The sequence below is a fragment of the Heterodontus francisci genome, chromosome 13 (genome assembly GCF_036365525.1).
Source record: "Heterodontus francisci isolate sHetFra1 chromosome 13, sHetFra1.hap1, whole genome shotgun sequence".
NCBI lineage: Eukaryota > Metazoa > Chordata > Chondrichthyes > Heterodontiformes > Heterodontidae > Heterodontus > Heterodontus francisci.
Window position 1 is genome coordinate 31364303 of NC_090383.1, and position 25407 is coordinate 31389709.

The 25407-nt window shown below is 43.6% G+C and overlaps 1 protein-coding gene across 3 annotated transcripts in view; it reads right to left on the reverse strand.

Moving 5' to 3' along the window:
• map3k4 (mitogen-activated protein kinase kinase kinase 4) overlaps positions 1–25407 on the reverse strand; it is a 221808-nt gene that overhangs the window by 139650 nt on the left and 56751 nt on the right. For all 3 annotated transcript variants that reach the window (XR_010976168.1, XM_068044617.1, XM_068044615.1), the window contains exon 2: positions 2069–2253. Coding sequence is in view for 2 of the 3 variants with exons in the window: in XM_068044617.1 (XP_067900718.1) it covers positions 2069–2253 (185 nt within the window). In the remaining variant the exon portion in view is untranslated. The remainder of the gene's footprint in view (positions 1–2068; positions 2254–25407) is intronic.

Here is a 25407-nt window from a genome sequence, read left to right on the forward strand (position 1 = left end):
TTTCAAAAGAAAGGTCTCCCATTCAAAACGGATATGAGGAGGAATTTCTTCTCTCAGAGGGCCGTTAATCTTTGCAATTCTCTACCCCAAAGAGCAGTGGAGGTTGGTCATTGGATAGATTCAAGGCTGAGCGAGACAGATTTTTGATCTCCAGTCTCATGCCCATATGTCGTGAACTGTTAAAATGTCATCTTAAAAAAATCCTTACTTTCTTTTGGTGCTCTTTTCTTTCTCCCTCAATCCAATATTTATTTCCTTCCCTTTCGTTTTGGTACCTGATTTGACATTGAATTCACCCTCCTCCTCAGCATTTCTCAATTTTTAAATCTCATTTGTTAGAGCTACACTGCTTTGCCATTGTTCACCAAAGTCTCAGATGCCCTCGTTGCACTGTTATCAGCTTTGTGGGCAAAACATTTTTGAGTTGAAGGGTACATGAAGTCTAACTAACAGGGCAACCATGAGATGTCCTACCAAAGCAAATTCTGTGCCACTACTTTTAATATTTCCTTCCACAACTAACAACTGGGAAGGTGTTGGCCAGGATGGGGAGGAGCATAATAAAAATCTGGGGATGGGGGAGAATAGGGTAGACAGAAAGGGCAGGGGGCAGAGAGACAGAACAGGCAGGGGAAGAACAGAAAAGTGACTTGCATTTATATACCGCCTTTCACAATCTCAGGATGGCCCAAAACACTCTACAGTTAATTAAGTACTTTTGAAGTAGCCACTGTTGCAATGTAGGAAATGCAGCAGCCAATACGCACACAGCAAGATTGCATGAACTGCAACGTGATAATGACCAGAGAATCAGTCTTAGTGATGCTGCTTGAGAGATAAATATTGGTAAGGGCACCAGGGATAACTTCCCTTGCTGCTCTTCAAAAAAGTTCCGGTGGCATTGTTTTGTTCACCTGAGCAGACTCGGCCTCACTTTAACATCTTTGTGTCAGCCTAGATTATATGCTCAAGTCTCTGAAGTGGGACCTGAACTCTCAATCTTCTGACTCAGAGGCGAGTGTAATACCAATGAACCACAGCTATCACTTAAAGGAGGAACGGGATGGAAAGAGAGGAAAAGATGGAAAGAAGGAAAGAGAGAAACCAAGAACGGGGAAAAAAGGAAAGTAAGTATGAACGAACTTGCATTTATATAGCACCTTTCACAACTCAGAAACAGCTCAAAGCTCTTCACAATGATGTACTTTTGTAATATAGGGAAATGTGGCAGCCAATTTGCACAAAGCAAAATCCCACAAATAGCAATGAGACAAATGAACATACTTTAGTGATGTTTCTCAAGGGATAAAGTCAGAGACTCCTTTGTTCTTCCATGATTAGTGCTGTGGGATCTTTCATGTCCATTTGAGAGGTGCAATGGTGCCTCAATTTAATGTCATCTGAAACACATCACCACCAAGAGAAAGGCAGGCAGGTTTTTTTCCTCATTCTAATTTTTTGAAAACTGCATTTTGAAAGCAAGCAAAGCCTCTTTGAGGAAAACAGACCAGGGTTTTTTTTGGGGGGGGGGGGGGGGGGGGGTGGCAGGAAACACACAAGGAATGGGGAGGGAAAATGCTTTTTAAGCTAGCCTTTAAGTTAAGGGTGCCAAAGAAAAGTAAAATTCAGACAACTTAGGCAACTTTATTTTTAAAAATGAGGGTGCCAGAACTTTGAAACAGATTGCAGAACCAGTAGGAGTAGTGGAACACAAACAGTTTAAGGAAGAATTCCATCAATTGCCGTTATAAATTAGATACAGAGCTATTAGTTATAAAATCACAATAAGGAATCTAATGAGAAGTTCTGATTAACAGATTGGATAGATCAATAATCTTCTCTTCAAAAGATTAAGATGTTACTAGAGATACCACAGCTAAAATGGAAAATAGATCAACTTTCCCAATGCTAGTTTAAAAAGTGAATTCCCCATTCCATCAAGTATCCACTGTTATAAAATACCATGCTGCCAGTAACTTCAAAACTGAAATTACTCATCTGGAGCACCTTCTTCCATCACAATATACTGATGGGAAGCAAAGCAAACATGTGTGTGTGTCATACTAACCTTTAATAGCAGGACGACTGACTGCCTTCCCCATGTTATTTCTCTGATGTTTAGTCGACATACGTTTCATTTGCCGTTGGGTACTAGGTGGTGAAGTTCCGTAAAAACCTTCAATGCTAGATTCATCAGAATAGTCATCTGGTTCAATATCTTCAGAAGCTACATCCCCTGATATTTTGTCTTCCCTGAGAAAGGAAAAATAAATTACCCCAGTTGTTCTACAAACATCATATTTTTAAAAATATAAAAAATAACACTGTTGCTTTGAGCAAGAGTTATGTAACTGCCTTATAGTGTTAAAAACATAGAACCAACCAAGCAACCACAATATGTGCTTGGGTGGAGAATAACTTTAAAATTGGTTTCACTATATCAGCATTTTCTCAGGCTAAAGTAAAGTATGAATCTGCATGCAGACTTAGATTACATGCTATACATATATACATATACATGACAAGAACATTGGGGGAGGAACAAAGAAACAAAGTCTCCAAATGATGAGGAATCTCATTTGTTACCAGAGATATTACACAAGCTGAATAAAACAATAAATCATTAGTTATACAGTATATTCCAGTAAAATGTGTTTTAAAAAATCTGCAGCAAGCCATAAGCAGTCTAAAAAATCCCTATTCACTTTTACCAGTAAATAAATGTAAGTGGGTGGCAATCTGGCATAGCAGGAAGTGGCAAGCAGTGCAGGAATCCTCCAAGAGTGTGGCACTTTCAAAACAGTTTACAGTACTGAATAAGGATGATACCACCTTGAGGTAATTCAGATTAGTGCATATCCATAACACCATGGGATAAAGAGGGGGAGATGGTGGCTTCGTGGCAATGTCACTGAACTAGTAATTCAGAAGCCCAGGTTAATGCTCTGGGGACATGGCAGCTGGTAGAATTTAAACTCAATTAATACATTTAATTCATTAATAAAATAATTTGGCATTGAAAGCTAGTCTCACTAATGGTGCCATGAAACTATCGATTGTTTATTTATTTTTATTTAGAGATACAGCACTGAAACAGGCCCTTCGGCCCACCGAGTCTGTGCCGACCAACAACCACCCATTTATACTAACCCTACAGTAATCCCATATTCCCCATCACCTCTCTACACTAGGGGCAATTTACAACGGCCAATTTACCTATCAACTGCAAGTCTTTGGACGTGGGAAGAAACCGGAGCACCCGGCGAAAACCCACGCAGACACAGGGAGAACTTGCAAACTCCGCACAGGCAGTACCCAGAATCGAACCCGGGTCCCTGGAGCTGTGAGGCTGCGGAGCTAACCACTACGCCACCTGTAAAAACCCATCTGGTTCACTAATGTCCTTTAGGGAAGGAAATCTACCATCCTGACCTGGTCTGGCCTACATGTGACTCCCGACCCACAGTAATGTGGTTGACTCTTAACTGCCCTCTGAAATGTCTTAGCAAGCCACTCAGTTGTCAAGGGCAATTAGGGATGGGCAACTCATGCTGGCGATGCCCACATCCCATGAAAGAATATTAAAAAATTACTGCACAAGGGAAGGATTGCACCTCAATAGCACTGGTATCAATGCCCTCAAGGAGAGGTTAACTAATGATGTGGGGGAGGACAGGGACTCTGTGATGAAACATCAGAAAGGAAAGACAAGGTTCGAAGCAGACTTGGAGACACAAACCATATTAGAATAAAGGGTATGTAATTCAAAAATAGGAGGAATCAGAGTGGGGTCAAATGCGAGGCAAACTTGGATGGATTTGTAAATGTATGGAGTGTGGTAAATAAGGTTGGTGAGCTACAAGCATAAATTGCCACATAGGATGATGATATAGTGGTAATAATAGAGACCTGCCTCAAAGAATGGGAGGATTGGGAACTTAATATTCCTAGCTATAAAAGTGTCCAAGGGGGGAAAAAAGAGGGTGGTAATATTAATCAATAATGCCGTTACAGCACTGGAAAGAGATGTATTATTTGAGGTTTTCAAGACAGAATCTATTTGGTTAGAATTAAGGAACATTAGAGGAGCTATTACTATGCTGGGTACACACTTGCAGGTTGGTAGGTAAATTGGCCATTATAAATTGCCCCTAGTATAGGTAGGTGGTAGGGAAATATAGGGACATGTGGGGATGTGGTAGGAATATGGGATTAGTGTAGGATTAGTATAAATGGGTGGTTAATGGTCGGCACAGACTCGGTGGGCCGAAGGGCCTGTTTCAGTGCTGTATCTCTAAACTAAAACTAAACACTATATGCCACCAAATAGTGGTAAGGAGTTAAGGGAATACATTTTCAGGAAACTTGCAGAAAGATGCAAGAACTTTGTAAGTAATCAACAGGGAACTTCAAATTATCCTAATATAGACTGGGAAAATAATAAAGAGCAAATAGGGGAAAGAAGTCCTGAAATGTGTACTACTTTGATCAGGCTACCACATCAAAGGAAGAAGTAGCGCTGGATCTAGTTCTGAGGAATGAAGTGGGAAATTGGAGCATATTTCAGTGGGGGAAGTATTTGGGAAATAATGATCACAGTATCTAGCCTCAGAGTAATTAAGAAGAAGGACCAGGATCAACTGTGTTAATACTGAACTGGAAGAGGGCTAATTTCGGTGAATTGAAAAGGGACCTGGTCCAGGCGGATTGGAATCCAAGAGTGACAGGTTAAACAGTAAATTAGCAATGGAAGGCCTTCAGAAGAAAATATAATTCAGATACAGATTGACACAAATCCCACGAGGGGGAAAAGGAAGGACATCCATGGCTACAAGAAGACTAAAGATAAAGATTAAACTGAACAGGAAAAGGGGGCATATGACAAGTGTCAAGTTTCTAATACAGAAGAGAATGAAGCTGAATACAGAACAGAAAGAAAACTAAAAAAGAGAAATAAGAAGGGCAAAGAGTGTATGAGGTTAGATTAGCAGGTAACAAAAGACAACACAAAAGTCTTAGGTAAAATAGATAAAAAGTTTGGCAGTGCTCAAAATAGAAAGTTACCTGGTCCAGATAGGATGCATCCAAGGTTGCTGAGGGGCGTTAAGAGAGGAAATTGCAGCAGCTCTGGCCACAATTTTTCAATCCTCCTTAACAATGGGATTGGTGCTAGAGGACTGGAGGATTGCAAATGTTATATCCCTGTCAAAAAAGGGAAGAGGGATAAACCCATCAACTACAGGGGAGTCAGCCTGGCGAAAAATTATAGAGACGATGATCCAGGGCAAAATTAATTGGCACATGGAAGAATATGGGTTAATAAATGAAAGCCACCATGGATTTGTTAAACTCAAAATAGGTTTACAACCTTAGATAAAATACCAGAGATGGCTGGTGAGGGCAGTACAATTGATGTCGTGTATATGGACCTTCAAAAGGCATTTCATTAAGTATCACAGAATAAATGTGTTAGTAAAATTGAAGCCCACTGAATTAAAGAGGCAGTGACAGCATGGATATGGAATTGGCTAAGGGACAGAAAGCAGACAGTAGGGGTGAATGGTTATTTTTCAGAGTAGAGGGAAGTATACAGTGGTGCCCTCAGAGTTTTAGAACCACTACTCTTTCTGATATTTCTTAAATGACCTGGACTTCAGTTAACAGGGCATAATTTCAAGTTTGCAGATGAAATGGAACTCAGAAATGTGATAAACAGTGAAGAGAATAGTAACAGACTTCAGAGGACATACAGACAGACATCAGGAGAACATAAATGAGAACGGAAAGTGCCGGAAATACTCAGTAGATCTGGCAGCATCTGTGAAGAGAGAAACAAACAGTTAACATTTCAGGCCTGCGACCCTTCATCAGAACTGGCAAAAGTTAGAAACGTAATAGTTTTTCAGCAAGTGGGAAGGGGGGGGGGAAGAGAAGTAGAACAAGGAGGAAGGACTGTGATGGGACAGAGGGGGGGGAAAAGAGGTGAAATGGCAGATGTCATGGAACAGAATGCAAATGGAATGCTAAATAGTTGTAGTGAAAGACAAAGCACGAGTCCAGAGAGTGCGCTAATGGCAGAAAAACGAACAGGTCTGTACGAAAGCAAAAATATGAAAGATAAGTTAGAGGCTCGCCCATGGTTAAAAAGTAAATTAAATTAAGAAGTATACATAAAAAAAACAAAAAATAATGGGACTCATAGTCTGAAATTATTGAACTCAATATGGAGTCCAGTTCAGGAGAACACAAGACTGGTGAAATGGGCACACGTGGCAGATGAAATTTAATGCATAGTGTGAAGTGACACATTTTGGTATGAAGACAGAGGCGAGGCAATATAAACTAAATTGCAAAATTTTTTTAAAGGAGGTGCAGGAAGCGAGAGACCTGGGGGGTGGACATACACAAATCTTTGAAGATGGCAGGACAAGTGGAGATGGCTGTTAAAAAGGGGATACTGCATCTTTGGCTTTAAAAATAGACAAAAGCAAGGAAGTTATGCTAAATCTTTATAAGATACTGGTTACACCCCAGCTGGAGTACTGCGGCCAATTCTGGGCATCACAATTTAGGAAGGATGTCAAGGACTTAAAAAGGGTGCACAGGAGGGTTACTAGAATGGTACATTTGGGATACATGATTTCAGCTTTGTGGAGAGACTTGGGAAGCCTTAAAGCAGAGATGGTTAAGGGGAGATTTGACAGGTGTTCAAAATTGTGAAGAATTTTCATACAGTAAATAAGAGGTGACTTGCTAGTGTTAGAAGGGTCAGTAACCAAATGACACAAGTTTAAAAAGGTAGTTGGCAAAAGAACCAGGGACATGAGTAAAAAAAAAATTTGCACAACAGGTTGTGATGATCTGGGATGCACTGCCTGAAAGTATGGTGAATGCAGATTCACAAGTGCCAGGCAATGACTATCTCAAACCAGTGTTATGACCAGGTGAGCAATGTGTCTAGGGGGTCTCTTGCTATCTTCACTTGGTCTTATTGTAACAGTGTTTAATTTTAAACACATTGGGTTTTGAGCTCCCCTTTTTGTGAATCAGTGCTCACAGTTTCCAATTATCAGGCAAATAACTGAACACAAACAGGCTTGCTTTGGTTTAAAAGCAGAAAGAGGAAATTTATTAAACCTCAACCTAATTCTAATACAGTTCACATCTGCGGATATACAACGCGCTCACGCTAGCATGCACACGCGATATAAACATGCAAGATAAGAACAGAAAAAAGTAGAAGAGTTAATTAGAACAGTTGTATATCTTGTTACTGTTTCTCGAGCTCGCGGTAGTCCATGACTGTAGTTATATTCTTGCATTTCGTTAGGGCCCAGTAATTGCCTTAAAACTTTGTTCACGTGGCAAACCTTTTTCTCTGAGTTTCACATGTCTTCAATGGTTTCAGTTCCGAGAGATAGGCAGGCAGACAGGAGAGGCTGTAAATCTTGCTTCAGTTCCAGGAGAGACATTACTTCATGAGCACACGGCTTTGTCTCTGCTCAAATCGCTTTGTTTGAGAGTTCAAATTCAAAAAGCTCCCAGGGTGCTCAGCAGGTTAGTCATGTGACTAGCTCCTTATTTTATTTTATTTAGAGATACAGCACTGAAACAGGCCCTTCGGCCCACCGAGTCTGTGCCGACCAAGAACCACCCATTTATACTAACCCTACAGTAATCCCATATTCCCTATTCCCTACCTACACTAGGGGCAATTTACAATGGCCAATTTACCCATCACCTGCAAGTCTTTGGCTGTGGGAGGAAACTGGAGCACCCGGCGAAAACCCACGCGGTCACAGGGAGAACTAGCAAACTCCGCACAGGCAGTACCCAGAATTGAACCCGGGTCCCTGGAGCTGTGAGGCTGCGGTGCTAACCACTGCACCGCCCATATGGAACAGTCTCTTCAACAACCTTTGTTGGAGGTTCAAATCCAAAAGCTCCAGCCAGCTAGACATGTGACTAGAACTGGTTTGACTACTTCTGTGTACTGGTGGGACAGGGACTGCTGGATCCCCAATGTTTCAACATTGTTACCATGGAAATGTCTTTCTGGTCAAGGCTTGCAATTTTAAGTTTTAATGTTCATGTGGCGAAATAATGTGTGCCTCAGTCTTGGCAGGTGGGATTTGCCTGACACGAGAGAGAATCTAACCATCGCCCCATGATATTCAATGGCATTACGATCGCTAACATCCTAGGGGTTACCATTGACCAGAAACTGAACTGGAGTAGCCATATAAATACCATGGCTACAAGAGCAGGTCAGAGGCTAGGAATCCTGCGGCGAGTAACTCGCCTCCTGACTCCCCAAATCCTGTCCACCATCTACAAGGCACAAGTCAGGAGTGTGATGGAATACTCTCCACTTGCCTGGATGGGTGCAGCTCCAACACCACCATCCAGGACAAAGCAGCCCGCTTGATTGGCACCCCCATGCACAAACATTCACTCCCTCCACCAACGACACACAGTGGCAGCAATGTGTAGCATCTACAAGATGCACTGCAGCAACGCACCAAGGCTCCTTCGACAGCACCTTCCAAACTCGCGATCTCTGCCACCAAGAAGGACAAGGGCAGCAAATGCATGGAAACACCACCACCTGCAAGTTCCCCTCCAAATCACACACCATCCTGACAATAAACTATATTGCCTTTCCTTCACAGTCACTGGGTCAAAATCCTGGAACTCCCTTCCTAACAGCACGGTGGGTGTACTTACCAAACATGGACTGTAGCTGTTCATGGCGGCAGCTCACCATCACCTTCGAGGGCGATTAGGGATGGGCAATAAATGTTGCCCTAGCCAGCGACACCCACATCCCATGAACAAATTAAAAAAAAGTAACTTTCAAAAGGGAATTGGATAAATATCTTCCAAGGGGAAAAATTCACAGTGCTATTGGGAAAGAGAATGAGAGTGGGACCAAAGGGATAACTTTTTAAAAGAGCTGTCACAGGCATGATGGGCTGACTGGCCTCCTCCTGTACTGTAACATTCTGTGACAGGCAAAATGTGCCCTCCCTAGAATTAGCCCAAGTAAAATCAATGACTGTTCCAGCATGGAACTTCCAGACAGGATTAACTGAGCTCAGAGCAAATAAATCCCCCAGATATAGATAATATTTATCCCAGAATGTCAAGACTAGGGTGAAGATTTGGGAAACCCTGACGATCAAGGGTGAGTTAATAGACATGAAGTAGTATCAGTAATTCAAAATGGCTGAATGTAGTGCCCATATTCAAGAATGACGACAAGAACTACAAATCCCATTAGTTTTATTGCCAATCCATAAAAGATAATGGAATTGATTAGTAAAATTGAAGATCACCTGTACAATGACTCATTTGGCAGTCAACATAGAAGATCCTGCCTGACTAACCTTTTCAACCTCTTTGAGGAAGTAAATTCCATGTGACCCACAGTAAATGGATTCAGGTGTGTAAAATCATGTAGGCTATCGCTATAAAAATAATTTCCAGATGATTACTATAAAATGTACCTTTTTAAGATTGCCTAGTGTAGGTAGGTGGTAGGAGAATTGAGGGAAGGTGGGGATGTGGTAGGGAATATGGGATTAATGTAGGATTAGTATAAATGGGTGGTTGATGGTCGGCACAGAATCGGTGGGCCGAAGGGCCTGTTTCAGTGCTGCATCTCTAAATAAAATAACAAAAGAAATAAAAACAGTAGGCCATATGGATAGAAGATTGGTTGGCTGGCAGGAAACAGAATATGCAAAAATGGGTCCTTTTCTGATTGGCAGAATGTGACAAGTGGAGTGCCACAGGGGTCTGTGCTTGGGGTCTCAACTTTTTACAATTTATAATCAGTGACTTAGATGAGGGGAGCGATGGCATGGTAGCTAAATTTGCAGATGACACAAAGATAGGTAGGAAACTATGTTATGAAGAGGACATAAGTAGCTTGCAGACCAATACAGATAGGTTGAGTGGTCAAAAATCTGGCAGATGGAGTACAATGTGGGAAAATGTGAATTTGTTCACTTTGGCAGGAAGAATAAAAAAGCAGAGTATTACTTAAATGGAGAACGACAGCAGAACTCCAAGATGCAGACGGATGCAGGTGTTCTAGTGCATGAATCAGAAAATGTTAGTATGCAGGTGCCGCAAGTCATAAAGAAGGCTAATGGAATGCTATCCTTTATTACGACAGGAAATGAAAATAAAAGTAATGATTTTATGCTTCAGTTATACAGGGCATTGTTGAGACCACATCTCGAATACTGAGTGCAGTTTTGGTCTTATCTAAGGAAGGATGTGAATGTGTTGGAGGCGGTTCAGAGGAGGTTTACTAGATTGATACCTGGAATGAGCGGGTTGTCTTATGAGGAAAGGTTGGACAGACTGGGCTTGTATTCACTGGAGTTTAGAAGAGTGAGGGTAGACTTGATTGAAACATACAAGATCCTGAATGGTCTTGACAAGGTGGACGTGGAAAGGATGTTACCTCTTGTGGGGGAGTCCAGAAGTAGGGGGGCACTATTTTAAAATTAGAGGTCACCTTTTTAGGACAGAAATGAGGAGAATTTTTTGTTAGAGTGTTGAGACATTTTGGAACTCTGACTCAAAAGGTGGAGGAGGCAGGGTCATTGAATAATTTTAAGGCGGGGGTAGCTAGGTTCTTGTTAGGTAGGGAATCAAAGGATATCGGGGTAGATGGGAGTGTGGAATTCGAGTCACAAACAGATCAGCCTCAATCTTATTGAATGGCAGAGCAGGCTCGAGGGGCTAAATGGCCATTTCTGCTCCTAATTTGTATGTTCGTATATGGCTCCTCAAGCCTACTCCGTCATTCATTATGATCATGGCTGATCTTCTGCCTCAAATCCACTTTCCTGCCTGCTCCCCATATCCCTTGATTCCAAGATCAAAAATCTCTCAGCCTTGAATACAATCAATAATAATAATCGATTCCAGCATTTTCCCCAACGACTGATGTCAGACTAACTAGCCTGTAGTTCCCGGTTTTCTCTCTCCCTCCTTTCTTGAATATAGCAGCATTATTGTGCTAACAGCTGAGACATTCTACAATGTGAAATTTTGCAAAATCATGAGTGCATCCATTATCTGCAACTACCTCCTTCAGAACCCTAGTAGGATGTAGGCCACTGGGTTCTGGGGATGTTATCTTTCAGTCCCTTAAATTTCTCTGCTGATATTAATTACTTTAAATTCCTCACTCTGATTACCCCCTTGGTCACCCTCTATTTCTGGTATGTAGTTTGTCTTTGTGAAGACAGACAAACTATTTGTTCAATGTCTCTACCATTTGCTCATTCCCATGATAATTTCTCCTGTCTCTGCCTCCGAAGGGCCAACGTTTACTTTAGTTGCTCCTTTTTTTTTTACATATTTGTAAAAGCTCTTGCAGTCTTGCAAACTTTCTTTATATTCCTGACTAATTTACTCATTTTATTTTTTCCCTAAGCAGCAACATTTTGCTCACCCTTTGGTTTCTAAAACTCTCCCATTCTTCAGGCTTACTCCTATTCTTCTCAACACTCTAAGCCTCTTTTAATCTGATACTACCCTTAACTTCCCTATTCTCACTAGGTTTTTGTTTTTTAGTGGATTATTTTGTTTCAAATTTTGAATTTTTTAAAATGTTTACTACTGTTTATTTACCACCATACCTTTCATTCTATTTATCCAATCAACCTTATCTAGCTCTCCCCTCATACCTATGTAATTGGCTTTAAGTTCAAGATTCTTGTTTGGGACTCAAATATGTCGCTCTCAAACTTAATATGGGAATACAACTATATGGTGGTCACTTTTTCCCCAAAGGATCTTTTACTATGAGATTACTAACTAACCCTGCATCATTACACAATACAAGATCTAAAATTGCTTTGTGCCCAGTTGGTTCCACAATGTATTCTTCTAGAAAGCCGTCATGAAAACATTCTACAAACTCATCTTCCAGACTACTTTTGCCAATTTGGTTTGTCCAGTCCATATGAAGATTAAAGTGCCCCACGATTATTACATTGCATTTGTTACAAGTTCTAATTATTTAATGCTCTGTCCAACTAAGAAGTCTCAGTTATAAGGAAAGTCTACAGAATCTTAAGTTTTTCAGTCTAGAAAAAAGGTATCTGAAAGAAGATTTCATAGAGATATACAAGATTAAGAATTTAGGAAAAACCTAGAATACTTTTAAATTAACTACGGTAGCAGAACTAGGGTACAGAGGATCAAACCAGCATTATGGACTGATATCAGGAAATTCTTCTTTACACAGTGGGTTCAACACGTGGAACAGACTTCCAGATAGATTGGGAAGACTAAAACCCTGGAGTCATTTAAGAACGGGACACTGCAATGGAGGAATATTTAAAATCGATCTACCACACACACACAAAGATATGACAAATGACCTAAATTGTCTGTAATTATCTCGTGACAACTCCCTCACTGAATGCCCCAAGCATAGAGCATTAGTGGCTATTTATAAACACTGATTCATGACAACGCTTCGTCACCGCCGACGTCATCAGGATGCGCCGCGGTGCGCACATGCGCAGACGGTCTCCAGCCCTTTGCGCATGCACTGCGGTCCGGCCTGCCAGGACCGTTTTGCGCATGCGCATTGACGTCATTGCGTTACGTCGTCCTCCTCGGGCAATGCGCCAGGTTGGCCTCTGCGCATGCGTCAATCTTCGGAAAGTCACGCATGCGTCAAAGCTTCGGCGCGACTTTTTGAAAGTGGAAGGAGGAGAGGTTTCGTCGGGCATTTTCTTGCATTTTATCTGAATTATTTATTCGTTTTGGAGACTTGCTTCATTTCTATTAGACACAGGAGATTGTTCCAAGGTAAGTTGCTCTGCATTTGTAAGCTGCTCTGAAAACATTTCCATTGTCTGGGGCACCGCATGTTCTCCAGTCCCTGTTGTGAGTTGCTGTGTGCAGGCAGTACATGTGCTGCAACCTACCGTCTTAAAGGTCACTTTCGTTTTTGTAACGTTTTAAAGGAGTGCATTCTGTATTTCTTATCTCATCTCATGTTTCCCGTGTGGTCCCTTAATAGCCTTCCTGAACTTCAAACTTCGATCATGGCAACGTCAGTAGATTCCACGGAGCAGTTCCTTGCCACCTTCACAACCCAGAACAGGCTTGCCCCCAACTGCCGCTGGCGTGCATCTCAGACACCAACGACGACAGGCATGGCTGCTGCCATTGTGATTACAGAGGAACAGCCAAGGCCCCTCAGCCACAATGAAAAATACCGCTTGCTTTCAGATCAATTGTACCATCTACAGCAGGCCGTTCTGCAGAGCGGAACGGCATCATTCATGAGGAGACTGGACTGACTGCAGCAACAGACTCTCCGCTGGCAGCAAGGACTGGCTGATGAGATGGAGCCATTTACTGTCTAACGGGAATGTTGGAAACACAACACTCATGTGTCCATGCACAGCAGTGCCTCGGATGCTTAATGAACTAAATAAAACTTCTCAATAATTAACCCCAGAATTGTTGAGGCTTTGTTTTGCATGCTATTTCCCCGACTTTGCAACTGCACTTCAGATATTCAACTGTGGTGGAGGGGTGGGTGAAGAGGGGGAGGGAGGGAGGGGTGGGTGAAGAGGGGGAGGGGGGAGGGGTGGGTGAAGCGGGGGAGGGGGGGGAGGGGTGGGTGAAGAGGGGGAGGGGGGGGAGGGGTGAGTGACGATGGAGAGGGGGGAGGGGTGAGTGACGATGGAGAGGGGGGAGGGGGGAGTGACGATGGAGAGGGGGGAGGGGTGGGGAGAGCAGGGAGGGGTGGAGAGAGGGAGAATGCAAAATGCAGGGACCAGACAGTTGCAATGCCTGAAGTACTGTGGAGAAGTAGGGGAGAAGCAACTGGATTGGGCATCCGCAACAGGAGGGAACGGCTGAATGGAGAGGGCCGGAAGCGAGAGGCCGTAGAGAGCTGCAGGGAGCGAGTGTGCGAAGACCTTGGTGTCGCCGGGTCCAGGGACTGGCCGGTAAGTCTTTTGCTGTTGTGTTTCTGGCGCATGCTCCGCTGCTCCCCCCCACCGCTCTTCCGCTCTTCCCCACCCCCGCCCTTCCCCCCTCCCCCTCCCTCTCTTTCTCCCCCGCCCCGCCCGCGGTCACCGTTGCTCTCCCCGGCCCCCGCACTGCTCTCTCACTCCGGCCATTGTATACTGCCACGTGTTTGTTAGGTTTCCTCTGTGTGATTCTTTGAGCAGTGCCATCTGTAGTCCTGGCAGCTGCTGCAGTCGCAATCTGTGACGTTTTAGTAGCACATGCTGTATTTGCGCATGTGCCAAAACAGCGCCACCTACCGTTCGCGTTGTCAACAAATCCGGTCATTTATAAACACTCAAACCCACAACACAGCAAAATAGGAGGGGCAATCAAACCTTTCCATTAGGTGCAATAACCAGCAGTTCACTTCAAATGAAGGGCTAGTGTGCTATTTGCACACCATGCAACAAGCAACCCAATCATGCCAGATTAAAACACTGTATAGATCAAGTTTCTTTTGAACTTTTAAACCATAGTTTTCAAATTATGCCATTGAAGAACTGTACTCATACACTGCCCAAGTAAAACACTGCATTTGAAGTAGCTGCTTGCCCTGTTCATTCTACACTGATTATTAACAAGGTGCTAGCAGTCTTCCGGTAAGCTCTCCCAATTTAGCAGGCTTCATATGTAAACTGAAACAATAAATGTTACCCAGTACTGTCCCTCACTGGATCAGCAACATACATTCATTTCCCCATGAAGGGGGTTGTGGGGGCAGGAGGTCAAAAACCATTAAGAGTGGCAATTTTTCCTACCCTAATGTAAGAGGAGCAAAAATAAAAATCACATTTATGTACCATTTTCTCAAAGAAATTAAAAAGTTGCTTTACCCAATATAAAACTTGTGTACAAATCAGTGTGAATTTTGTTTGCATGATCACCTACCAATCACCAAAAACAAAATGTTTTTAAAACATAGATTCAGTTTATAATGCAATACAAATGGCGACTTTTTTTTTTTAAAACAGTTAAAAGGCTGTTCATGTCATCAGAAGGAATTTTAAAAATGTAACCCCATACTAACCAAAGGAAATTCGCTGTTCCCAAGCTGATAAAGTTATACAGAATTTACAACACAAACACAGGTCATTCGACCCAACACTTTGCCTGTGTTTATGCTCTATAGGAGTCTCCTCACACCCTATTTCATTTAACCCGAACACCACATCCTTCAAGTACTTATCTAGCTTTCCCTTAAATGCATCTATACTATTCAGCCAACCATCCTACATGGTAGCAAGCTCCATATTCTAACCACTGTGTAAATAAGTTTCTCCCAAATTCCTTATTGAATTTATTAGTAACTCTTATATTTATGTCCCACATTTTGGACTCCCCCACGACTGCAAACATCTTTTCGTCTAGCCTATCAAACACCTTCATAATTTAAAACTCACTTTTTTTATTCGTTCATGGGATGCAAGCATCATAGGCAAGGCCAGCATTTATTGCCCATCTCGAATTGCCTATGAGAAGGTGGTGAGCCACCTTCTTGAACTGCAGTCTGTGTGATGTGGACACAGTGCTGATGAGTAGAGTGTTCCAAGATTTTGACTCAGTAACGATGAAGGAGTGGCAATGCATTTCTAAGTCAGGATGGTGTGTGACCTGGAGGGGAACGTACAGGCGGCGGTGTTCCCATGTGCCTACTGCCCTTGTTCTGCTAGGCAATAGAGGTCACTGGTTTGGAAAGTGCTGTCGAAGGAGCCTTGGCAAGTTGCGGCAGTGCATCAACTTTTTCTTCAGTGAGAGCTACTTCTGATAAAGGAAAAATATCACGTGCCACCCAGCAGCCCCCCTCACTGCTTCCCCTCTTTCCACTCGTTCATCCCATGGTGACATCAGGATGCACATGCGCAGATTAATGCTGCCAGAATGACGTGGACGATCGGCCTGCCTTGTCTGGAGCATTATGTGAGCTAATCAAAGGCTGACGTGAGCAACTGGTAGCTCGTTATTTACGTGTTGGCGACTTCTGTTGTAGATGGTACACCTTGCAGCCACAGTGCACTGGTGGCGCAGGGAGTGAATGTTTAAGGTGGTGAATAGGATGCCAATCAACTGGGCTACTTTGTCCTGGAGGGCATCAAGTTTATGTTGTTGGAGCTGCATTCATGTGGGCAAGTGAAGAGTATTCCATCATACTCCCGATTTTGTTCCTTGTAGATGGTGGACAAGCTTTGGCAGAGTCAGGTGGCGAGTTACTTGCTGCAGATCACCCAGCCTCTGACCTGCTTTTATAGCCACAATATTTATACGGCTGCTCCAGCTAAGTTTCATTCAGTGGCGACCCTCCCCCCAGGATATTGATGGTGGGGATTCAGTGATGGTAATGCCATTGAACATCAGGGGGAGATGATTAGATTCTCTCCTGCATGAAATGGTCATTACCTTGCCCTTGTGTGATAGGAATGTTACTTGCCATTTATCAGCCCAACCCTGAATGTTGTCCAGGTTTTGCTGCACCTGGGCATGGACTGCTCATTATCTGAGGAGTTGCGAATGGAGCTGAACAGTCCATGTCTCAACCAAGGCTGTAATGAGACAGAAGCCAAGTGGTCCTGGCGCAACCCAAACGGAGCATCGGTGAGGTTATTGTTGAGTAAGTACCATTTGATAGCACTGTCGACAACACCTTCCAATTATCTAAGGAAGGACATACTTGCCATAGAGGGAGCGCAATGGAGGTTCACCAGATTAATCCCTGGGATGACGGGATTGTCTTCGAGAGATTGCAGAAACTGGGACTGTATTCTCTAGAGTTTCGAAGAATGAGGGGTGATCTCAGTGAAACTTACAAAGTTTTTACAGGCGAGACAGGGTGGATGTGGATAGGATGTTTCCTCTGGCTGGTGAGTCTAGAACCAGGGGACAGTCCCAGAATAAGGGGAAGGCCATTTAACACTGAGATGAGGGGAATTTCTTTACTCGAGTGGGAAATCTCAATGGGCCAAATGGCCTACTCCTGCTCCTATTTCCTGTGATCCATCACTTTGCTGATGATTGAGCGTAGACTGATGGGGTGGTAATTAGCTGGATTGGATTTGTTCTGGTTGGGGACAGAACCTACATAGGTTATTTTCCACTTTGTTGGGTAGATGCCACCAGTGTTGTAGCTTTACTGAAACAGCTTGGCTAGGAGTGCAGCTAGTTTCTGCAGTCGTCTTCAGCACTATAACCAGGATGTTGTTTGGGGTGGGGGGGCACTGCCTTGGCTGAAGACTGGAATCTGTAATGGTGGAGATCGCGGGAGAAGGCAGAGATGGATTACCCACCCACCACTATCTGAAGATGGCCGTGAATACTTCAGCTTGTCTACTGCACTCGCGTGCTGGATTCCGCCATTACTGAAGATAGGGATGTTCATGGAGCCTCCTCTTCCACCACCATTCACGACTGGATGTGGCAGGACTGCAGAGCCTTGTTCTGATCTTTTGGTGGTGGGATCACTTAGCTAGGTTTATAGTATGCTGCTTCTGCTGTCCAGTATGCATGTAGTCCTGTGTTATCGCTTCACCAGCTTTGTACTTCATTTTTAGCCATGCATGGTGCTGCTCCTGGCATGCTCAGTGAGCTAGGATTGATCCCCTTTGCTTGTTAGTAATGGTAGAGTGAGGGTTATCAGATTACAGATAGTGGCATATTCAATTCTGCTGCTGTTGACCCACAGCACCGCATGGATGCCCAGTTTTGAGCTGCTAGATCTGTTCCCAATCACAAGGTGATAGTGCCACCAACACGATGATCGGTGTCGACAAGGACTGTGCAGTGGTCACTCTGACCAATACAGTCATGGATAGCTGCATCTGCGACAGGTAGATTGGTGAGGAAGAGGTCAAGTAGGTTTTTTCCCTCGTGTTGGCTCTCTCACCACTTGCCACAGGCCCAGTTTGACAGCTATGTCCTTTTAGACTCTGCCAGCTCAGTCGATAGTGGTGGTACTGAGCTACTCTTGGTGGTGGACTCCAGAGTTATCCACCCAGAGTACATTCTGTTGCCTCGATACCCTCAGTGCTTCTTCCGGGGAGCAGGAGTAGCAGTAGCGATTAATCAGCTGAGGGACAGCAATAGGTGGTAATCTCCAGGAGGCTTTTCTGCCCACAATCTGGTGCCATGAGACTTCCTGGGGTCTGAAGTCAATGTCGAGGACTCAGAGGACCACTTCCTCCGAGGACATATTACTGTGTCAACACCTGCGATACAGGAAATACCCAAGGACGGTGATGGAGGAGTCTGGGATATTGGCTGAAAGATCTGATTCCATGAGGATGACCGTATCAGACTGTTGCTTGCCTAGTATAATAAAAGTAAAATACTGCGGATGCTAGAAATCTGAAATAAAAACAGAAAATGCTGGAAATACTCAGCAGGTCTGGCATCATTGGTGGAGACAGAAGCAGAGTTAACGTTTCAGGTCAGTGACCCTTCTTCAGAACCCAGTGTTCCCGCATTTTCTGTTTTTATGTTGCTTGCCCAGTGTTTGGGACAGCTCTCCCAATTTTGGCACAAGATTCCAGCTGTTAGTGAAGACTTTGCAGAGTTGACTGGGCTGGGTGTGCCTTCATAGTGTCCGTTGCCTAGATTGATGCTGGGTGGTCGGTCCAGTTTTATTCTTATACTTTTCTGTAGCAGTTTGATACAACCGAGTGGCTTGCTCGGCCATTTCAGAGGACAGTTAAGAGTCATATTGCTGAGAGTCTGGAGTCACATATTGGCCAAACAGGGCAAGGATGGCAGATTTCCTTTTCGGAAGGAAATTCGTGAGCCAGATGGCTATTTCTAACAATCCAGTATTTTTCAAGGTCACCATTACCAATACTAGTTTTTAATTCCAGATTTAGTTAATTGAATTAAAATTGCTTAGCTGCTGTGGTGGTATTTGAACTCAAGGCTCCGGATCATTAGTCCAGGCCTCTATTACGAGTCCACTAACATAACCACTATGGTACATTCAAAATTCCCTGGAGGTCACCCTCGGTCCTCCCTTTTCCAAACAGCCCAAGCCTGTTCAGTCATTCCTGATAATTACAAACTCTTAGTTCTGTTATCATCCTTGTAAATTTTTTGCATCTTCTCCAATGCCTCTATATCCTTTTTGCAATATGGAGACCAGAACTGTGCACAATACTTGAGATTTTCACATCTACATTTATCTGATCTGTATGATAAACTAAGCCATGCAACAAGAATTATGTTAGTCTTGCTGAAAACAGACATTTTGTCGAAGCTTTTTGCCTTGCACTCATTAGGACATTTCGCAAGAATACCAATATAAGGGAAAGCAACAAATCTATACTGTATGAGAAGAGATTGGTGCTGTTCCTCGAGCTTGCGTTGATGTTCACTGCAACACTGCAGCAATCCCAGGACAGAGATGTGAGCATGAGAGCAGGGGGGAAGTGTTGAAATGGCAAGCAACCGGAAGCTCAGGGTCCTGCTTGCGGACTGAGCAGAGATGTTCCGCAAAGCGGTCACCCAGTCTGCGCTTGGTCTCCCCAATGTAGAGGAGACCACACTGTGAGCAGCGAATACAGTATACTACATTGAAAGAAGTACAAGTAAATCGCTGCTTCACCTGAAAGGAGTGTTAGGGGCCTGGGATAGTGAGGAGAGAGGAGGTAAATGGGCAGGTATTACACCTCCTGCGATTGCAAGGGAAGGTGCCCTGGGACGGGGACGAGGTGGTGGGGGTAATGGAGGAGTGGACCAGGGTGTCGCGGAGGGAACGATCCCTTCGGAATGCTGACAGGGGAAGGGAGGGGAAGATGCGACTGGTAGTGGCATCACGCTGGAGGTGGCGAAAATGGCAGAGGATGATCCTTTGGATATGGAGGCTGGTGGGATGAAAAGTGAGGACAAGGGGAACCCTGTCATGGTTCCGGGAGGGAGGGGAAGGGGTGAGGGTAGAGGTGCGGGGAATGGGTCGGACACGGTTGAGGGCCCTGTCAACCACAGTGGGGGGAAATCCTCGGTTGAGGAAAAAGGAGGTCATATCAGAAGCACCGTCATGGAAGGTAGCATCATCAGAGCAGATGCGTCGGAGACGGAGAAACTGGGAGAATGGAATGGAGTCCTTACAGGAGGTAGGGTGTGAAGAAGTGTAGTCGAGGTAGCTGTGGAAGTCAGTGGGCTTATAATGGATATTGGTAGACAGAGATGGAGACAGAGAAGTCGAGGAAGGGAAGGGAAGTGTCAGAGATGGACCATGTAAAGGTGAGAGAAGGGTGGAAATTGGAAACAAAGTTGATAAAGTTTTCTAGTTCGGGGCGGGAGCAGGAAACGGCACCGATACAGTCATCAATGTACCGGAAAAAGAGTTGGGGGAGGGGGCCTGAGTAGGACTGGAACAAAGAATGCTCGACATACCCAGGACCCTGAGCTTCCGGTTGCTTGCCATTTCAACACTCCCCCCTGCTCTCATGCTCACATCTCTGTCCTGGGATTGCTGCAGTGTTCCAGTGAACATCAACGCAAGCTCGAGGAACAGCATCTCATCTACCGATTAGGCACACTACAGCCTGCTGGACTGAACATTGAGTTCAATAATTTCAGAGCATGACAGCCCCCCACTTTACTTTCATTTTTAGTCATTTTTAGTTATTTTTTCTTCCTTTTTTTTTTACATTCCTTTTTACATTTTTTACAATCTTTTTTTGCATTTATTTCATTTCATCTTAGTTTGTTCAGTTTGCTTACCCACTGTTTTTTTCAGGTTGTTTTTCTTTAGGTTTGCACTTGCTGCTGTTCAATATTCAGTATATTCACACCTAATCTGTACTAATGCTTTGTCTTTCAACACACCATTAACATATTGTTTGCCTTTGCTCCGTGACCTTTTGGTCAGCTATGTGGCCTGGTCCAATCTGCACCTTCTCCTTTGTTATCTCTTGCCCCACCCCCACCTCACTTGCTTATAACCTGTGACTTTTCTAATATTTGTCAGTTCCGAAGAAGGGTCACTGACCCGAAACGTTAACTCTGCTTCTCTTTTCACAGATGCTGCCAGACCTGCTGAGTGAATCCAGCATTTCTTGTTTTTATTTCAGATTTCCAGCATCCGCAGTATTTTGCTTTTATATTATTGTATAAAACAACATGTCCCTTCAGCTGTTCGCAACGGGCAAGGTATAGACTGTACCCACCAGCCCGTGCTTGCAAAACTCAAAACACAGCGTCCAACACTAGATGCGATTCCACTATTGGACAACATTTGCTAAATAATCCTCCGTGTACTAAGAATTATGCTGACAACCAATTTAAGATAGTTAGTCGGGCTCACAGTGTTGCACATTTGCACATACTGGAAGCTACATATAATAATACACAGGCCCTTGTTCTTTGCAGACAGAAAGAACATGTACACACATTATGTCTGTTTCAGCTAAACAAAATAAATGACAGCTATTCGTTGGTCCGTTCCTCAGGGCAATTCCTTGACCAGAGTCAAGCTGCCTTTTATAAATTTCAAAACATGGCAGTTCACTGTCAATCACCATAAACTGGTGCATTCTCCATGGCAATGCCTCTACTAGAGTCCACTTGCCAACCAATCAGCACTCTCTTCATACAGTGCAAATTTGTTACTTTTCTTTCCATTGGTATTCTTGCAAATTGTCCTGATGAGTGCAAGCTTCAGCAAAATGCCTCAGTTTTCAGCAATACTCAAGTTCTGTACAACCAAACGACTAATTATTAGTGTTATCTGACAATTTATTTTTGAACAGTAAGGCATTATGGTTCCTTCTATTTTTCATGTAAAGAATATGTGGCACACATAGCCCAGATTGCTTTCTGCTGATCCAACTCCCACAAGTTCCACATCTGAAAACTTTACAGTAATATCAGTTGATAGTTCTGAGTGGAATCCGTATGTCATAGGTTCCCGATATACTTTTTTTAAAAATAATTTATTCTGTTATCCTGACAGCATGCAGTTCAGAGAAATTCACCATCAGGAAACTATCAAAAATAATAAACCTAAATCAAAACATACATTCATTCTAAACACATAGTACATTAAATATGACAACCATGGAAGTGCAAAATTGGTTTATTATATCAATACATTTACTTGAATGTTTAAGTGAAAAGTATTAATTATTCTAAAAGCCCACAACACTCATGATACCACAAACTTTTCAAGAGCCAGTAAGACTAATTACTGGAAATGCAATCTTACTGATACGTCTCTTGCATATTGTTTATTCATGAGGTCAAAGCAAACAGGGCATGGGAAATTCTAAACTGGTTTTGGACCCAGATAGTTATTCTCCATGGATTTCTTCATGACACAGACAGCACTGTAATTACAGGCCAGTGAATCTAACATCAGTGTTAGGGAAACTATTGGAAAAAATTCTGAGGGACAGGATTAATCTCCACTTGGAGAGGCAGGGATTAATCAAGAATAGTCAACATGGCTTTGTTGGGGGGGGGGGGGGGGTGCGGAGGGGAATCATGTCTAACAAATATGATTGAATTTTTCGAGGAGATGATTAGATATGGAGATGAGGGTAAAGCAGTTGATGTAGTCGACATGGGCTTCAGTAAGGCTTTTGATAAGGTCCCACACGGGAGATTGGTTAAGAAGGTAAGAGCCCATGGGATCCAAGGCAATTTGGCAAATTTGATCCAAAATTGGCTTAGTGGCAGGAGGCAGAGGGTGATGGTTGAGGGTTGTTTTTGCGAGTGGAAGTCTGCGACCAGTGGTGTACTGCAGGGATCGGTGCTGGCACCCTTGCTATTTGTAGACATGAATATAGGAGGTATGATCAGTAAGCTCACAAATGACACGAAAACTGGTGGTGTTGTAGATAGTGAGGAGGAAAGCCTTAGATTACAGGATGATACAGATGGGCTGGTAAGATGGACAGAGCTGTGGCAAATGGAAGTTAATCCTGAGAAGCTAGAGATTTGGGAGGACTAACAAGGCAAGGGAATATACAATGGATAGGACCCTAGGAAGTACAGAAGGTGTACTTGTCCATAGATCACTGAAGGCAGCAGCACAGGTAGATAAGGTGGTTAGGAAGGCATACGGGATACTTGCCTTTATTAGCCGAGGCATAAAATATAAAGAGGGAGGTTATGCTGGAGCTGTATAAAATGCTAATTCGGCCACAGCTGTAGTACTGTGTACAGTTCTGGTCGCCAACACTATAGGAAGGATGTGATTGCACTGGAGAGGGTGCAGAGGAGATTCACCAGGATGTTGCCTGGACTGGAGCACTTCAACTAGAGAGAGAGACTGGACAGGCTAGGGCTGTTTTCCTTAGAGCAGAGAAGGCTGATGGGGGTCCTGATTGAGGTGTACAAAATTATGAGGGGCATAGATAGGGAGAAACTTTTTCCCTTAGCAGAGGGGTCAATAACCAGGGGGCACAGATTTAAGGTAAGGCGCAGGAGGTTTAGAGGGGATTTGAGGAAAAGAATTTTCACCCAGAGGGTGGTTGGAATCTGGAACACACTGCCTGAAGGGGTACTAGAGGCAGGAAAGCTCACAACATTTAATAAGTATTTAGATGAGTACTTGAAACGCCACAACATACAAGGTTATGGGCCAAGAGCTGGAAAATGGGATTAGAATAGACAGGTGCTTGATAGCCAGCACAGACATGATGGGCCGAAGGGCCTGTTTCTGTGCTGTATAACTACAACTATGACTATTTTCAGAAATGGACATCAGATTTAATGATTATGATTTGAAATTAGTTTCTGAATATTAACTCTTATAGAGTCATAGAGAGCTCTTCGGCCCACCGAGTCTGTGCCGACCATCAACCACCCATTGATACTTCTTCTTTGGCCTCCTTATCTCGAGAGACAATGGATAAGCGCTTGGAGGTGGTCAGTGGTTTGTGAAGCAGCGCCTGGAGTGGCTATAAAGGCCAATTCTAGAGTGACAGGCTTTTCCACAGGTGCTGCAGAGAAATTTGTTTGTCGGGGCTGTTACACAGTTGGCTCTGCCCTTGTGCCTCTGTCTTTTTTCCTGCCAACTACTAAGTCTCTTCGACTCGCCACACTTTAGCCCCGTCTTTATGGCTGCCCGCCAGCTCTGGCGAACTCTGGCAAGTGACTCCCACGACTTGTGATCAATGTCACAGGATTTCATGTCGCGTTTGCAGACGTCTTTAAAGCGGAGACATGGACGGCCGGTGGGTCTGATGCCAGTGGCGAGCTCGCTGTACAATGTGTCTTTGGGGATCCTGCCATCTTCCATGCGGCTCACATGGCCAAGCCATCTCAAGCGCCGTTGACTCAGTAGGGTGTATAAGCTGGGAATGTTGGCCGCCTCGAGGACTTCTGTGTTAGAGATACGGTCCTGCCACCTGATGCCAAGTATTCTCCGGAGGCAGCGAAGATGGAATGAATTGAGACGTCGCTCTTGACTGACATACGTTGTCCAGGCCTCGCTGCCATAGAGCAAGGTACTGAGGATACTGAGGTATCCTACATTAATCCCATATTCCCTACCACATCCCCACCTTCCCTCAATTCTCCTACCACCTACCTACACTAGGGGCAATCTTAAAAAGGTACATTTTATAGTAATCATCTGGAAATTATTTTTATAGCGCTAGCCTACATGGTTTTACACATCTGAATCCATTTTATTCTGTGCCAGGTATAACTGGTGCCATTTCTTATTCAGTCGTGGTACAAAAAAAATTGCCAACTTAAGCTTACTGCCTAGGATGAGTAATAAGATTCTCAGACTTAGATAGAGCGAATGATAGAAAATAATGCATGCCATACGAAACTGAGGATAACATTTAACATCTGTAGCCTTGATATGCAAACTTTAAATCAGCGCATCAAATTGGAACAATCACTCTGTTCAACTATGTGCTACAGACTACATTATTTTTCCCTTAAATCACTGGACAACAGGGAAGGAAGAGAAATGCAGGTTAAGTTTCCCATTTCTCATTGCTATCCAGTGATGGTTCAGCAGTTTGCAGATGTAGACACTAGGGGATCACGAAATTGAACTCTCTGTTATGCCTTCAATCACGATATCGCCTGCTGACAATCACAGTCAGGCTTTACACATGAAAAATGACCACTTAGGGATGCCAACCCCGTTGAATCATAACTAAGATCTTCAGGAGGGGCGAAGAGAGAAAGAGAAAATGTAAACACCTTTCAAAGTCGTGAGTTGGGATCCAATTTTAAAATAAATTCTTGTTCTTTGATGAAGTAACAGAGGCTAGATGAGTGATGTTCTGTACATGGACTTCCAAAAGACATTTGCACAATTTTAAAGGGGCTGCAACAACAGAGAGACCTGGGTGTGTATGCACGTGTCTTTGAAGGTGGCAGGACAAATTCAGATGGCTG